The sequence below is a fragment of the Meriones unguiculatus genome, chromosome 3 (genome assembly GCF_030254825.1).
Source record: "Meriones unguiculatus strain TT.TT164.6M chromosome 3, Bangor_MerUng_6.1, whole genome shotgun sequence".
NCBI classification, from domain to species: Eukaryota; Metazoa; Chordata; class Mammalia; order Rodentia; family Muridae; genus Meriones; species Meriones unguiculatus.
The window spans coordinates 11,379,781-11,395,275 of record NC_083351.1 but is presented as its reverse complement, the minus strand read 5'-3'; the positions used below and the strand labels follow the sequence as shown (position 1 = coordinate 11,395,275).

The following is a 15,495-nucleotide window of genomic DNA, read 5'->3' as shown; positions in this document are numbered from 1 at the left end:
AAGAATGTCGAGGCCCTCTTGTAGGTGGGGAAACTGAGGCTAAGGGGTGTGTGGACAGCAAGCAAGAATGAGGACTCTGGGAAGAGGAGGCTGGGTTCAGGTCAGGCTGCACCATGATGAGGTCGCATCTCTTATCCTGGGGCCTCAGTTTCCTCACGTGTAGAAAATGTGGCCAGTCACCTGCCCTGGCAGAGATAATGGCTGTGGAGGCTCAGAAGTGCTGAGCAGAGGCCCTTTCTTCCTCCCTGTGGCTGCTGTCCCCCCAGGGCAGGGCAGGGACCAGGATCTGCTTCCCAGGGTCCCCCATTTGTACCAGCTGGAGGATTTGAAGCCTATGACCATCCCTCTGCAGTAGTTCAGTGTCTGGGAAGGACATTCCCCAAAGCAGCCAGGGCCCAGGGAAGCTTGTTTATAGCTGTTAAGTGGCTGAGTTGTGGACTCAGCTTTAGGTAAGAACCAGCTTTATCTATCTATCTATCTATCTATCTATCTATCTATCTATCTATCTATTCATTTTTGTGGTTTTTTTTTTGAGTCAGGGTTTCTCTGTGTAGCCTCTGTCCTAGACTCACTTTGTAGACCAGGCTGGCCTCGAACTCAGAGATACTCCTGCCTCTGCCTCCCTGAGTTCGGGGATTACAGGCAGGCGCGGTGTTCTTGATAAAGTCCCATACAGTGGGGAATGGGTGGGGAGAGTGGGGAACCCCCTCCAAAATGCTGACACGTCATGCTGGGGACATGATGAGCCTCGTGCCAGAGCCTAATCCTCCCTTTGGAAGTAGATTCTTTCCATCACATCTCTCCAGCTTGGTACCAGCTTTTAAACTGCGTTTTATTTTTGTACACATACTCATTGGTTTTGTGTATGTGGACATATTCATGCCAACGGGCATACATGGAAGTCAGAGGCCAGTTTATGGGAGTCTGTTCTCCCCTTCCACCATGTGGGTCCTGGGAATTGAACTCAGGCCATCAGGATTGGTACCAAACACCTTTACCCAATGGGCCATCTTGCTAGCCCAGTACCGACTTATAGAAACAGCCCCATGGTTCATCCAGGCTTTTACGTGTCGACTGGAAACAGCTTTAGTCCATAAATGAAGTTAAGGTAAGTGTGTGTCCAAGAATACCATCTGAGGTCATAGCAAGGCATTTCCAGGCTCCTGAGATCGGACCACCAAGGCTGGTTCGTTTCGTCCCCCTCTGCTAGCAGGACCCAGGGCCTCCCTGCCTCTTTTCATCCTCCCCGACAGATGGAAGATAAAAGCCAAGGGAGGAGGAGAGGAAGAGGCGGCTCCCTCTTCCCAGATAGCATCTCAGGCACAAAACTGGAGAGAGAGTGTACAAGTGCCAAGCATTCTGTTGAATCAGCTGCTGCCCGGCACTCACCTGCCTCAGCCCAGGAAGCTGCTCAGCTGACAGGGGCTGCCTGTGGCCTGCTGACACTGAGCCTAGGGGCTAGGCTTGCCTCTCCCTTCATCAGCCCAGAAACAAATAAGGCAGCCACTTAAAGAATGCACAATGATATTTTTATTGACCAGAAAGAGTGGGGCCAATCACCCAGGACCCCAAACAGCCTGGGCAGCAGCTCCGGAGCACCCATCATGTGACCCTGAAGGCCTGCTTACATGCTCACCAGGGCTCTGCAGTCTCCTCTCCTTTTCAGAGATCAGGCCCTGCCCCCAACCCTTCTCTCCCACTTCCTTCTTTTTCTCCTTCTCCTCCATGGCTCAGCCTCGGCTGGATCATGACCATAGAGGAAGGTGTTGCTGTCGGGAGTCTACAAGTGGGGTTTCCGGTCTGTAGAACCTTCTGGAGGGGAAGAGCCAATTCTTATCTGGCCACGTCCATCCTAACAGTTCCACAGAAGCCTTTGCTCACTGAGTGTCCACTGGCTGCAGAGTGACAATAGCTGCCTCAAGTCTGGGGTCACAGCGTGCCAGAAGTTACTGAAAAGTACACAGGCAGAATCCAGCGGCCTGTGGCGGCTCCTTGATCAGAGGAGGAAGACGGGACGGCAGGCCTCGGCCAGCCATGCCCTGCAGCCGGATCTGCCTGCCTGCTTGCCTCCACATGCCTCTGTGACCTCACCCACTGCCTATGAGCCTCCAGGGCAGCTGTCTGTCCAACCGTGGGAGGGGGACACAGGCCTGCCATGGGGTTTACTGGGGCAGTGCAAGTGTTGGGCAGGGTCCCAGGCTGGGCAGGAGTGTGGGCCCGCCCCTCCCACTGCCTGCAGCAGGTTAGGGAGTAATTGGAGACTATTAGAGGAAATTAAGCCCCACCTCCAGATGTAACTTAATGGCCTGCCCCACCCTCTCCTAACACCTGGGGCCCCACCCCCTTCACATCTGGACCAGCAGCCTTCAGGTTCAGGGGCCCCAAACGTCCAGCTAGGAGTCTCAGGCTTCCGGGTCTCCCACCCCCAAGATGGGCAACCTCTTTGCCTTCCTGGTTCGACTTTCCTGCCCACCCCTCCCCAACCCCACCCCCACTTGCAGACTTCCAAGGGCCTCCCTATGCCTCTCAGCGGCTTCCAACCGGAAGCACCAGGTCTTATAATTAAAGGCTCCCCGGACAAATAACAAGCGTCCAGCAGAGGACCTCGAGGATGGAGTTGGCCATTAGAGGGGCTTTTGTGCCTGCTCCTGTTCAAGGACTGAGCTTTCCTGTCCTTACTTGCCTACCTAGAGCTGGCTGATCGGGCCAGAGGGTCATAGCCTGAGGTCCCTTAGGGAAAAGGACACCCCAAATCTTCCTTTTCATGTCACGCAATTCAGGAGTCATATGGAACCATGGTGCCCTCACCCCAGGGTCCAGGCATGGTGGGCATTTCTCAAACAGCTCCAAAGCCATTTTTTCACAGGCTCCAGCAAGGTGTCCAAAGAGAGGGAAGCAACTCAAAGTGAGGCGAGCCTGTGGGGGCCATGCCGTGAACAGTCTCAGCTGCCAAACTTGACCCTCTGGGGGCCGTGGCTGGGAAAGGGAGAGGGAAGAGTGATGCAGAAGGATGGAGTCCTCCTGGAGCTCAGCTGACCACAATAGCCAGCCAGCTTTCAGGCCCCAGGAGGCTGGAGGCTGGTCCGTGTCCTTTGCCCTGGGACTCTCATCAACAGGGCAGCAAGGGTGGTGGCCCAGCAGGCTCAGGGAGCCGAGTTCCACCACCTAAAGGTAAAAGGTTTTCTTCGAACGTTAGTGCCGCAGTGAATCTCCCCCAGCAGCTGGTGGTAAAACAGGAAGTCATCAATAAAGACGCAGCGCAGGCCCAGCGGTTCCAGCAGGGAGCGAACCTTCTCCTCCAAACAGCAGCGGCCATTGATGAGAGGGCCAAAGGGCTTCGGGATGCCCAGGTACTTGCCTAGGACCACCATGTTGACCTGAGAGAGAGGGGGGGGGATGAAAAGCCCTGCTGGCTGTGAATGCACCACTCCCCTGGCTTCCTTCTGGGCTTTGGCTCTGCTGATCCATCCTCACCAGAACCAGGGATTGGTCAGGAACTGGCATCTAAATGGGGGTGGGGTATGTGCCCATCATAATTTGGGAGTTGTAAGCAGGAAGATGGTGATTTTAATTAGGGCCAGCCTGGGCTACATAACTAAAACATATACATATCTTTAAAAAAATGTTAAAGGTGGGCTGGGGTTGTAGCTCAGTGGTGGAGCAGTTCCTTGGTTCCTCATAACTGGTGCTTGGTGAACGCTGTACCAATGGCAGTCACCCCCTCCTCTCACACCTCTTACACCTCTCTCTCTCTCTCTCTCTCTCTCTCTCTCTCTCTCTCTCTGGTTTTTTAAGACAGAGGGCCTCTGTGTAGCCTTGACTGTCCTGGAACTCACTCTTTAGACCAGGTTGGCCTTGAACTCACAGAGATCTGCGGGCCTCTGCCTCCTGAGTGCTGGGGTTAAAGGGGTGGGCTACCACCCGCCCAGCTTCTTCCATCTCTCAGACAGTTGTCATATTGTAACACGTTTGTTACCTTCAGAGTTTAAATGTACAGAACTAAATGTCTTCACTGTGAAGACTCAAACCCAGGACAGATGGCTAACTGAGGTGCCTATTTAACGTATCAAAGTGGACTTGGCCATCAGGTTCTCCCAGCCTCCTCCAGGCCCTACCTCTTACAGGATCCTTCTGACTGGCACACCCTTGTCCCCTACCCTGAACTCTCCAGCCTAGGGCCTAGGCTACTCTTCCCTATATAATCCAGCCATTTTGGTTACCCAGCTCCTTTTAAAAAAATCTACCTTTTACTCTCCCCTCCCCCTCTCCTCAGAGAGCGCTGCTCAGGGTCATGTCCACTCTGGGATGTTCCTGCCTCTTGCTATGCTCTCCCTCCCCCATATCTACAATAAACTTTCTTTCCACCATTACCTCGGAGCAGTCGTGTCCTTCCTTTTTATTTCTTTTTTTATCTATTTCATTACCCAGCTTGCTCAGCTCCTCCTAGCAGTCCTGTTAGTCCTCAGCACTTACTGAGAGTCTGTGCATGCCATAAACATTGTCCCTACGCCTCATAGCCCCCCCCCCCCCCGGCCCAGGCTGTGGTTCAGACAGGGTAACTAACATTAAGGGAGGTCACAAAGGTTTGTTGCCCACTAGATGCGCTGGAATGTGCATGTGTGGGCGGTGGGGAATGCAGGGGGTCAAGGGGCAGGGAAAGAAATAAGAAGCCACGTTTATTGCCATGGGCAGGCCTCCCTTCTAGGAGTCAAGAGTCACAGCCCAAGGTCATGGGCTTTAACCTTAGCCATGTCCCTCCTACGACAGGAACCAAAGTCCAGAGGTCAGTCCCTCAGTGTTCAGATGTGAGCAGCTATTAGCCTCATGTGGCTGTGTAGGTTAAAACCACTTCCTGTCTCTAGTTGTCCTCTGCAGGCCACACGTGGCACACCATGTCGTCCCGATGGCTTAGAGGATGCCATGTTACGCTGCAGACTGCCAGAGTGCTTTCCCAGCAGGGAAAGCCATAGCAGAAGGCAGAGCTTCAAGCCGCGCTGTTCAGGAAGAAGGATTTTACTCCCTGGCTCTACCAGTTGTTAGAGGGAGCCAGAGATGCCGTGAAACACCCTGCCGTGCCCAGCAGCTGGAGGCTCATGGGAAAAGCTCCCATTTCTGGGGAATGGTTCCCTGCCAGCCCGGAGGCTGGACCTCAGGGACAGACAGGAACTTGGGTACCCCCCACTCCAGCCTGCACATCCTCTCCCTACCTCGGTTCTACTCTTGTTTCAGGAGAAGCACCCAAGCTCAAGGCACTTCCCACTCCAGAGCACACGTGTTCCTGAGGGCCTCACCCCATATCCTTTGCTGGCAGGAAATGGGCTGGCGAGACGGCTACCTTGGTAGCATCACTCAGGCCTCTCCCAACTGTGGGTGTGGGCTGTTGGCCTTATCTGGGTGTCAGTTGCCTAGTGGCTACTGTTTGTTCTGCCTGCAAGGAAGTGCCTACAGAGAAGCCCCTTGTAGGAGCCTCAAGTGAATTCTAGAGTGAGCCTTCAGACAGAAGGCAGAAACATCCATGTCTGGGATCACAGACGTACATGCAGGCAAAACAGCAACGCACACAAAATACATACGTACGTAGGTAAATAAATCCTTTTGGAAAATGAAAGCCCCTTGGGGGTGGGGCTGGCCTCCCCATTGTGGGGTGCCTAGCAGCCCTCCTGGCTGCTGCCCACCAGGTGCCATAGGCACCAGGTCACTGTGGCTGTCAGAGGCACCCCAGGGCATGCACCTGCCCCACATAGGAACTGCTGACCCAGCTGTCCCTGGGGCAGCCCCTGTGTCCACCCGTCCACCTCGGACTCTCACCATGTCGGGGAAGAAGGCTTCGGCATAGGCTCCCTTCAAGAAGAAGAGCTGTGGGATGTCCACGATGTCGCTCTCCGACAGGCCCAGCTCCCGCTTTAGCACCACCCGGTTCCAGTCGATGCATTCCTGGGCAGGAGGGATGCCGCGCCCCAGGACAGAAGAGTCTAAGTGCCTTGTGCTTGCCCGCAGCCCTCAGCACCTGTGGGCACCCCGGGCCCCTCAAAGGTTTTTCGAGAAAGAACTCAGAGCTGCCCGAAGTGGGGAAACTGAGGCTCAAGCATGCCCTACTGCACAGAGTTAACAAAAGTTGAGGCGTGGTTCCAAATGATCCTGCCACTTATTACAATTTTTAAAAATTATTTTTATGTATATGGGTGTTTCGCCGGCATGCGTGCCTGTGTGCTATGTGCAGAGCTGGGGCCAACAGAGTCCAGAAGAGGGTGCTGGGTCTCCTGGAACTGGAGTTATAGATGGTTGTGAGCTGCCAAGTGGTTGCTGGGAATTGAACCTGGGTCCTCTGGAGGAGCAGCCAGTGCTCTGAACTGCTGACTCCACTCTTTAGCCCTTGGTTGCATTTTTTTTTTAATTTAATGTATAAGGGCCTTATCAGCATGTACACCTGCACACGAGAAGAGGGCACCAGATCTCACTATAGATGGTTGTAAGCCACCATGCGGTTGCTAGGAATTAAATTCAGGACCTCAGGAAGAGCAGACAGTGCTCTCGGCCACTGAGCCATCTCTTCAGTCCTTGGTTACATTTTTAAAAAAGATTTATTTATTTATTATATATAAATGAACACTGTTTTTATGCACAGCAGAAGAGGGAATCAGACTCCATTACAGATAGTTGAAAGCCACCATGTGGTTGCTGGGAATTGAACTCAGGACCTCCAGAAGAACAGCCAGTGCTCTTAACCAATGATCCATCTCTCCAGCCCCCTTGGCTACATTTTAAAATTGTGGTGTGTATGTGTGTGTGTGTGTGTGTGTGTGTGTGTAGGCATATGTGGAGTTCAGTTAATTCTTTCCATTATGTGGATTCCTGGGATCAAACTCAGCTCATTAGGCTTGCCACTAGGAGCCTTTACCTACGAGCCACTTTGATGACCCCTGTCATTTTAGCATACTATCCCAACCACCGTGAGCTGATACTGCCGACCCACCGTAGCCATCTAGGTAAAGTCCGTGGCTTGGTGCAGAGGGACGGAGGGGACTCTTCCCTTCACTGAGCCAAGCACACACACAGGGCAGGCACTGTCTTTGGTGAGCCCCGCCCCTTCCCAGACCTGTCCCACCTACTCTCTGCACAGGGTCCCTCAAGACCCCATATCTCTGCCTCTCACATTTACGCTTCTGGGGTGAGGCCTTGGATTCACTTCCGTGGAAGTAGACTGTACCCCAGAGGCAGGCAACTCCACGAGTCTGCTGCGGCCTGACGGAGGCTAGCCTATCCCTGACTCTGCCAGCCCCTGAGGACAAGGCCCCGTCCCACACTCTCAGAAACCTGCAGGGCAAACCGGGGCTGGGTCCTGTCCCCGACACCCTGGACCTTGCCACCACCTGGCCACAGACCTGTCCTCACCTGTACGTGTATGCTGTCCCTCTTGAGGTGCTTGTCGGCTAAGATATCGTTGATGCTTCTCTTCATCTTATGCTTGAGGCCTGTGAAGGACAGACTGTGACTTCAGGGGCACAGACAGTGTGTGACTTCAGGGACACTGCCCGGAGCCTCCCTGCCTCACCAGTTCAGGCCTGCAAAGCTAACAGAAGTAGGAAGGAAGAAGAGAAAGGCCGGACACTTGAGAGGCTGTTTCCAGCGGCAGCCAAGGCCTGTCGAAGGTTCAGAAATGCTGGGCAAAGGGCTCCCCAGTAGCTCCCAATGGGAGGCCGGCTTGCTTCCTTGTTGATCTTTAAAACCACAATAGGAAGCGTGATTGTCATTTTCAATTAAGAGAAGGGAGCCGGAGGCAAGAACTCACCCTCTGTTGACTCTGCCTCCAGCAAGTGTTGAGCCCAGGATTTGAACCCAGGGAGGCCCCCTGTACCTCTCCCGAGGTCCAGCCTAGGAGCTACACCACCATCCAAGGATCTGGGGTGACCCTGTGGCCCCTCAATTTCCCTCCTTGCCCTGGGGCAGCGGTAGGAAAATGCCCACGGATGGTTAGGTGGCATGAGGTGGCGGGTGACAGAGTCGCTGGCACTCACCTTCAAACTGCAGGGCCTCGCCATAGCCCTCCTCCTTCTTCTCCTGGAACAGCTGAAGGCAGGCACTGGGGCTAGCCAGGAGCAGCCGGAAACCCTGCCACAGAGCACAATACATGGCTCAAGGCATGGATTTGTTCGAGGCCAGAGACCTCCAAGGACTCAGTTCAGGAGCCTGATGTGCTTTGGGCTTTATTCTCCCCCCTCCCTGTCCACCCCACTCACCACCCAAGTGGTCCCGCTCACAGGCCATTTTTGCACAAGGGTCTCCCTGCCTGGAATCCTGCTCACTTTGCTCCCAGGAGGCTCAAAAGATTCCTGCCTTCCACCTAATCCAGGTCTCTCCCTGCTCCAGCTGCTCACTGTTCCTACCCTCCTCAGAGCTCCTCTTGCTGGACCAGAATCACTGCACGTGCGCGCACCCCCCCCCCACACACACACCTGGCAGTTCTGCTCATGAGGTCTGAGGGCTGCTTTCTTCCTACCCCTCTCTACAAGGCAGTGGAACTCTGTGGCCAGTGTAGAGACCGGAGCCCACACCTGTTTAAAGTCCTCCCCAGCCACCCATAGGTTGTATGGACCTGAGTGAAGCTGGGTTTCCTTATCTGTAAAATGGAGGCAGTAATGGCCCTGTTGGAGGGTTACATGGGTAAAAAGTGTGTATGAGTCCAGCATACAGTAGGTACTAGAGTCATATCTCCAACTCTAACTGGTGTCATTTCTGATTCTTAGGACCAGCAGGAAGCACACAGTGTCCTCCTGGCCAGAGGCTTTTACTCCTCAGGGAAGCACAGCCTAAGCCTCAGGCCATGCTGAACCCACAGGACTGAGCTGGCGGCATTACCGGTGCCCTGAGGTCCGCCCCCCCCCCATCAGGCTGGATGGGGCAGAGGTGACTCAGTTGGAAGTCCGTGGGCTGGTGAAGCAGGGGCACACCTTTTGGTCAGAAGTGGGGACGAAGGTCATAAACTCATCCACGTGGCCCACAGAAAGCCAGTCGGAGTAGAGTTCCACAGGCGCCTGCACCTGCTGGGCCTGCAGGAAGTCACGGACCACCCTGGCCATCCGACGCCCGCTGGACCTGCGGGGGAGAGACTTGGTCAATCTCCCTGTGCCCCTCTGTGCATCGCGCATGCCCTCACAACCAGAGGGGAAACCGAGGCTCAGGGAGCTATGGTGACTTAGTCTTGGCCACACTGCTGAGAGAGGCCAGGGCTAGACTCCACCGATTACAGGCCCAGAGATTTGAAGCCCAAGCTGAGGCCACTGGGAGTGAGGGTGGAAGGACATCCCAGGAGGAGAGAGGCAGACACCAGTGGCCAGGGGACAGGTGGGGCATGGCAGACGCAGGCCAGGCCAGGGTCAGGGGTCAGGCTTGGCAAGAGGTGGAGCTTGTTTGAGTGAGCCCAGCCAATCACCCTGTGGAGTCTGAAGACTGCATGTTGACGGAGTCTTACTCATTCCAGAGTGTGGGGATTACACACTGCCTCTGGCATCTGGGTTCCCTACTAACCAACCCCCAGAAGTTCCTGAGGCAAGATCCAGCATTTCCTAACCACCCTTTAGCCAAGGAGAGTGCAGCAGGAACCCTCCTCCAGAACCTCCTCACGTAACGGAGGATGGCTTTGAACTACTGACCTTCCTACTTCTACCTCCCAAGTGCTGAGGTTACAAGCATGCAAGACTGCAACTGGTTTCTATGGGGCTAGGGATTTTACTTAATGATTCAGGATGTTACCAACTGAGCTACATCCCTAGGCCCTGGTCTCGGCTTGGGCTTCAAATCTCTGGACTAGGATCATTAATGTCTGGCCTTGGCCTTTCTCAGCAGTGTAGACCAGGCTGCCTTCTCAGCTCTCCAAGCCTTACTTTCCCCTCTGGGAAGGAGGACCCACTCAAAGGGTTATTTTATATAAAAAGATCCTGTCCCCAACCAACCTTCCAGCTTAAGGTCATGTCACCCACAAGCTCGCTGACCTGCTTCCACTGTGGAGGCTCTACCCTAAGTAAGAATCGATGTGGCCCTTCTTTGTTCTCAGCAACTGGAAGCCTTCTTCCCTGGGTGGCCAGTGGCCTTGTCCTATTCTTGATGCCTGTCTCAAACTTGATCCTTTATGCTGTATCCAAAGGGAGGCTTTTAAAAGTCAGACTATGGACCTGGAGAGATGGCTCAGTGGTTAAGAGCACTCTCTTCCAAAGGTCCTGAGTTCAATTCCCAAGAACCACATGGTGGCTCACAACCATCTATAGTGAGATCTGGTGCCCTCTTCTGGCACACAGGTGTATGTGCAGGCAGAATACTGTACACATAGTAAGTAAATAAATTGTTTTTTTTTTTAAGTCAGACTGTCTCTCTTCTGGTTGAAACCCTGGCACCACTCCTATCTCACCTCCAGATGGCTCCTAAGTACCTCCTTCTGATTTCCCCATTGCCCACTCTCTACCCAGCCCCACCCTGGCCCTGACTCTCTTCTCTCATACTCATTCTGGTTTCCTGCTGTCCTCTGAACTTCCTAGACACATTCCTCCCTCAGGACCTTTGTACCTACTCTGCCTTTCCTCTGGAGTCACAGCCTTCTCCCAGCATCTCATGGCTCCCCTCTTGCCTATTCCAGGTGTAACTCAAATCTTGCCATCTTTCTCTGAGGTTTTGACGAATGGCGGTCACATCCCAACCCCCCTCACAGCTTCATTTTTCTCCATGGCACTGGTTACCACCTAAAATACTTATTTGCCTAGGTCTCAGTCCTTGCTTGGATGCGTACTCTACCGGACCTTAGCCTAGGGGTCTAAGCGGTTTCCTGCTCAAGCCCCAGCCTCTCTCATAGAACATTGTTTCAAAAACACTGGCAAACTAGGCAAACGCTTTGGAGCAGCTGCCTAATAGACAGTCTAGAGGCTTCAGAGGCAGCTCAGTTTGCACAGTGCTTGCCTGCCATGCATGAGGTCCTGGGTTCAATCCCTGATACCACATCTACGGGATGTGGTAGCACACAACTGCCTCCTGAGAGGAAAGAAAGAAAGAAAGAAAGAAAGAAAGAAAGAAAGGAAGGAAGGAAGGAAGGAAGGAAGAAAGAAAGAAAGAAAGAAAGAAAGAAAGAAAGAAAGAAAGAAAGAAAGAAAGAAAGAAAGAAATTGAAATTGGAGCCTGGCACAGACAGGCTTGACAAGGGCACAAATGAAGCTCCTGGTTGGAATTGTGGGTAGAAGGCAGGAACCACATTCTTCTGGCCGTTAGTTTAATATAGCATGGGCTGTTTTGAAGGCTGAACAATGAGAAACAGTCCAGCAGGTGTAGGGCCAGGCCTCTGCACTCTCCTCCAGGCCTCTCCCACCCTCCTTTCTGGAGGCTGGGGCAGAGGAGGCGGTCCCCGCCCCGGAATCGGCAGATTGGGCTCTGCAGCATCACCAAAGCCAACACCAGGGGGCGGAATTGTTCAATGCTCTGAGCTCAGGAGTGGAGAAAGTTTGTTGGGTACCTACTGTGGGCTTAGCTTAGGCTCCTCCACTGCTACATCCTTTAGTCCTCAAGATCATCTTGAAGCTGGGAGGTGGTGGCACATGCCTTTAATCCCAGCACTGAGGAGGCAGAGGCAATCGGATCTCTGAGTTCAAGGCCAGCCTGGTCTTCAGAGTAAGTTCCAGGACAGGCAGGGCTACACAGAGAATTGCTGTCTGGACAAACCGACCAAACAACAACAACAAAAAGATCATCCTGGGATGCACATACGAAAGCAATGTCACCATCTGAGGGTCACCTTACTCTCTTTCTCATCTCGTGCCTCATGGGCCTCTCTTTTCTCTCTCACCTTCATCCCCTATGTCCTCCTGGCCCTGTAAACCCTCTGGCGCATTCCTACCTCAGGGCCTTTGTAACAGCTGCTGTCTTTCCCTGGAACCTTCTCCTTCTGAGCTGTCAGGCCTGGAACTCTCTTCCTTCAAGACTTCATCTCCCTGTTGGATTCTTACCAAGGTTGAGGAGACAGGTACTAACTACTGTGTGCCATCCATAGAGTCCTCTCCCAGGGCCGAGTCTAATCACAAGGCAGCTCCATGAGGCTGGGGCTGGCACTGTCCCCATTTTACAGATGCTGTGGCTCACTGGGACTTATTTTGTTTTTAATGGCAGGGTCTCACTGTGTAGCCCTAGCTAGTCTGAAACTCACAGAGACCAGGCTGGCCTGGAATTCACAAGAGATCTGCCTGCCTCCACCTCCCGGGTGCTGGGATCAAGGGTGTGCGCCACCTGCTGGGATCTTGAAGGTGGCCTGCTCTGGTCTGCCAAGGACAGATGTCAGGGAGGACACAGGACAGCAGCCTAACTTGTCAAATCCTACATCAGGACCCAAAGAGGATGCCTGGATTTGCGCTGTTCTCTAACCCTGTGGCTTCACACCAGTAGCCTTCCCTCTCTGAACACCAAGGTCTCATTTGTCCACCAGGGGCCTTATTCCTGTTTTTGTTTGTTTGCTTGTTTGTTTAAACTGTTCACAGACTGATGTACAGCTCCTGGGTTAGTCACAGCCAATGGGCACCTGGAGACGCCTGTCTCCCTTGCAGGCCCTTGATGAGAACCTAGAAGCCCCAGAAACAGTCTCTGCAGCTTGAATGGGGAAGAGCCCCTGACTGGGACAGATGTGTTTCCTCCACCCCGACTCCAAATCTGTGTGTGTGTGTGTGTGTGTGTGTGTGTGTGAGGTGTCTTCCTCTATGGCTCTCCATCTTGTTTTGGGAGACAGTGTCTCTCACTGAACTTGGGGCTCACTGTTTCTGCCAGCTTGGTTGGCCAGGGAGCCCCAGGGGTCCTCTTGTCTCTGCCTCTCCTCCAGTGCTGAGATTACAGATGTGGGCTGCAATGTCGGCTCATTACCACGGTGCTGAGGATACAAACTCACCCTTGCAGAGCAGGCACCTTACCCACTGGGCAATCTGGCCAGCCCCAAGGGAGAGGGCCTTTATGAGGCCCATTCTGGAGCTGAATAAAATGAGGCATGGCACATAAAAGAAATCATTTGTCTAAAGCACATGAGCATTGCCCACTCGTCCTGAGAACTGCCTTTTCTGGGTGCTGGTTTTTGTTGTTGTTTTGCTTAGTCGCCCCCCCGCCTTTAGTTTGTTGGTTTTGTCTCATTTGTTTGGGTTTTGGGTTTTGGAGACAGAGCCTCACTCTGCAGCCAAGGCTGGCCTTGAACTCATAATCTTGCCACTTTAGCCCCCTGAGTGCTGGGGTCATAGGGTTGTACCACCATGCTCTGCACCCATAGTACTTTCACCCGTGTCTGGCATGTGACCCTAAATTCACCACTGACTATTTGCCGGACCTCATGGTGAGCACTGGCTGAGCGGCACTGTGGGCATGGGACCCCGAAGACTCACAGATTCCTCCCTGAGGACCTCCAGGCCTGAAGCCCAAGCTTTGGCAGGACCAGCCCTAGGACACCCTCTGAGGTGGGTGTCCAGCAGGGCCTCTGTCCATCTCCAGGTATCCTCAGCCCAGTGCAGCAGGTCCAGGCACCTAGCTTTGTGCCTCACGTGGTACCAGCAAACCCCACCTCGTCTGATTTAGCAGCCGCAGGCTCTCTGCCTCAGGCTTTGTGGCCTTCCCATAGCCAGGGGTCAGCTGGGGCTCAGAGGGCAAGTTGAGGCACACCCCAGGATCCACACCAACCTCCACAAATGAAAGGGGCATCCAAGGTTTGTGGTGGGGTGAAACCCCTGTGGGCTTTAAGGAGCACACCTCCTCTAGTCATGCGGGGGCAGGGAGGGGCCCCACTCCGCATGGTGAGCAGACATCTCCATTTGTCTCAGCGTCAAACCAGGCCCTAAACTCCTTGTTCTCCACCACAGTTGGCCACCAACATGTTCTGCCATGAGGGTACCGGGCCAGCTGCTCGCTCAGTTCCAGCTACCTGTTCTGCCTTGGGGCCCTGCCAAGGTAGGACAGGAGAAATTTTGCCTTCCCTATGTCTGTCCCTGTTTAAATGGCAGAGGGTAATGTCACCGCCCAGCTTGGCTGACCTCAGGCAGGTTAGCCGAGGATGGCCTTGAGCTTCTGGTCCTTCTGCCTCCACTCACCCCAGTCTTAGGACCACATCTTGTGACACCTCTCTTGGCTTACTTCCTTCAAGCTGGAGATCAAACCCGGGGACTCATGCACGTTAGGCGAGCCCTGTCATCGGGGCTCACCCCCAGCCTCTGACATGCTGCTTTATTGTGGTAATTACGCTTATCAGACTCTGGGCCACTAATTTGACCCTGAGACCTTATGAGCCTTAGGACAGTCATTCCCATGGGCTAGAGAACACCTTCCAGTCTGGGTTCGGTGACAGTCACTCCATGGCTCTGGAGAGAGCCTCCCAGTCTGGAGAGCCTCGTGGGTGAGCTCATTGCACCCTCCCACACGGGCACCCCCCAGGCCACTCACTTGGGGAAGCTGCCACCGATGAGGATTCTGCCGAGGGGGTACTCCCTGTTACCCACCGTCACCGGCGGGCTCACGTCCAGGTTGCCGAAGGAATCCAGGCCAGAAGCGCCTGCGTACTCGATCTCCCGGGTCACATATCCGAAGTCAGGACCCTGGGAAGATGGCTCAGGAGGTAAAGAAAGCCTCTCAAGTTTGATCCCCAGCACCCACGTAAAAGCCTGGCGTGGTAGCACACACTTGCAACTCCAGGGACGAGAGGTGGGGTAGACATGGGGGAACCCTGGCACCTACTGGTCAGCTAGCTTAGCCTGACTGGCCAGCCCCTGTCTCAAAAAAACAAGATAAGCGGCTCTTGAGGCGTGACATCCAAGGATGACCTCTGGCCTCCACGTGTGTGTGTGTGTGTGTGTGTGTGTGTGCGCGCACACACGCACATGCACACACACACACACACACACACTCAGAGAGAGAGAGAAGGGGGGAAATACACCACACATTAAAACTTGTGAGTTGCTCAGGAGTCGGGGGGCTCAGGACTCCAGATCCACCCAGCAGCAGCTTCAGCCTAGTAAGCCAAGAAGAAAGGAGCAGCCTGAACCCAAAGTGGACGGAGGCCGAGGCTCACAGAGCCAGGAGCCAGGGTCCTCCAGCCCCCCAGCCCCCGCTCACCCTGGAGGAGGGGACACATGTCCCACATACTCACAGGAGAGAGTGCGGCCAGCTGCCAGGTACAGGGGCTGGGCGGGCACCCGTTAGGATTTGTGCACGAGTGCCAAATTGGCCCACTACTTGGGCAGGTGCTTAACCTCTCAGAGCCTCAGTTTCCTCAGTAGTGAAAGTCAGAGGGCGATGTTGACAGCAGCACCCATGGCTCAGGGCTCAGGGCTCAGGAAGCGGCACAGGCCCTGGTAAGGTGTGCTCACATTGCCCCTCAAGGTCAGGGCTGGCATTTCTGTTGACTCCCCACTGAGAATGAGCCCCTGACCAAGAACATTCCTGTTCTGTCTCTCCCAGGATGAAGAAGGTGTAATGGAGTGGGTGTCTATTTGCATGTGATTT

At 54.1% G+C, this 15,495-nt stretch overlaps 1 protein-coding gene across 1 annotated transcript in view; it reads right to left on the bottom strand.

The window, feature by feature from the left end:
• Window positions 1–2,479: 2,479 nt before the first annotated feature.
• Window positions 2,480–15,495, bottom strand: part of Padi1 (peptidyl arginine deiminase 1) — a 31,523-nt gene continuing 18,507 nt past the window's right edge. The window contains exons 11-16 of the mRNA XM_021631203.2: window positions 14,437–14,588; window positions 8,949–9,093; window positions 8,016–8,109; window positions 7,393–7,472; window positions 5,809–5,934; window positions 2,480–3,377 (exon numbers count right to left, since the gene is read on the bottom strand). Coding sequence (XP_021486878.1) covers window positions 3,144–3,377; window positions 5,809–5,934; window positions 7,393–7,472; window positions 8,016–8,109; window positions 8,949–9,093; window positions 14,437–14,588 — 831 coding nt within the window. The 3' untranslated portion in view covers window positions 2,480–3,143. The remainder of the gene's footprint in view (window positions 3,378–5,808; window positions 5,935–7,392; window positions 7,473–8,015; window positions 8,110–8,948; window positions 9,094–14,436; window positions 14,589–15,495) is intronic.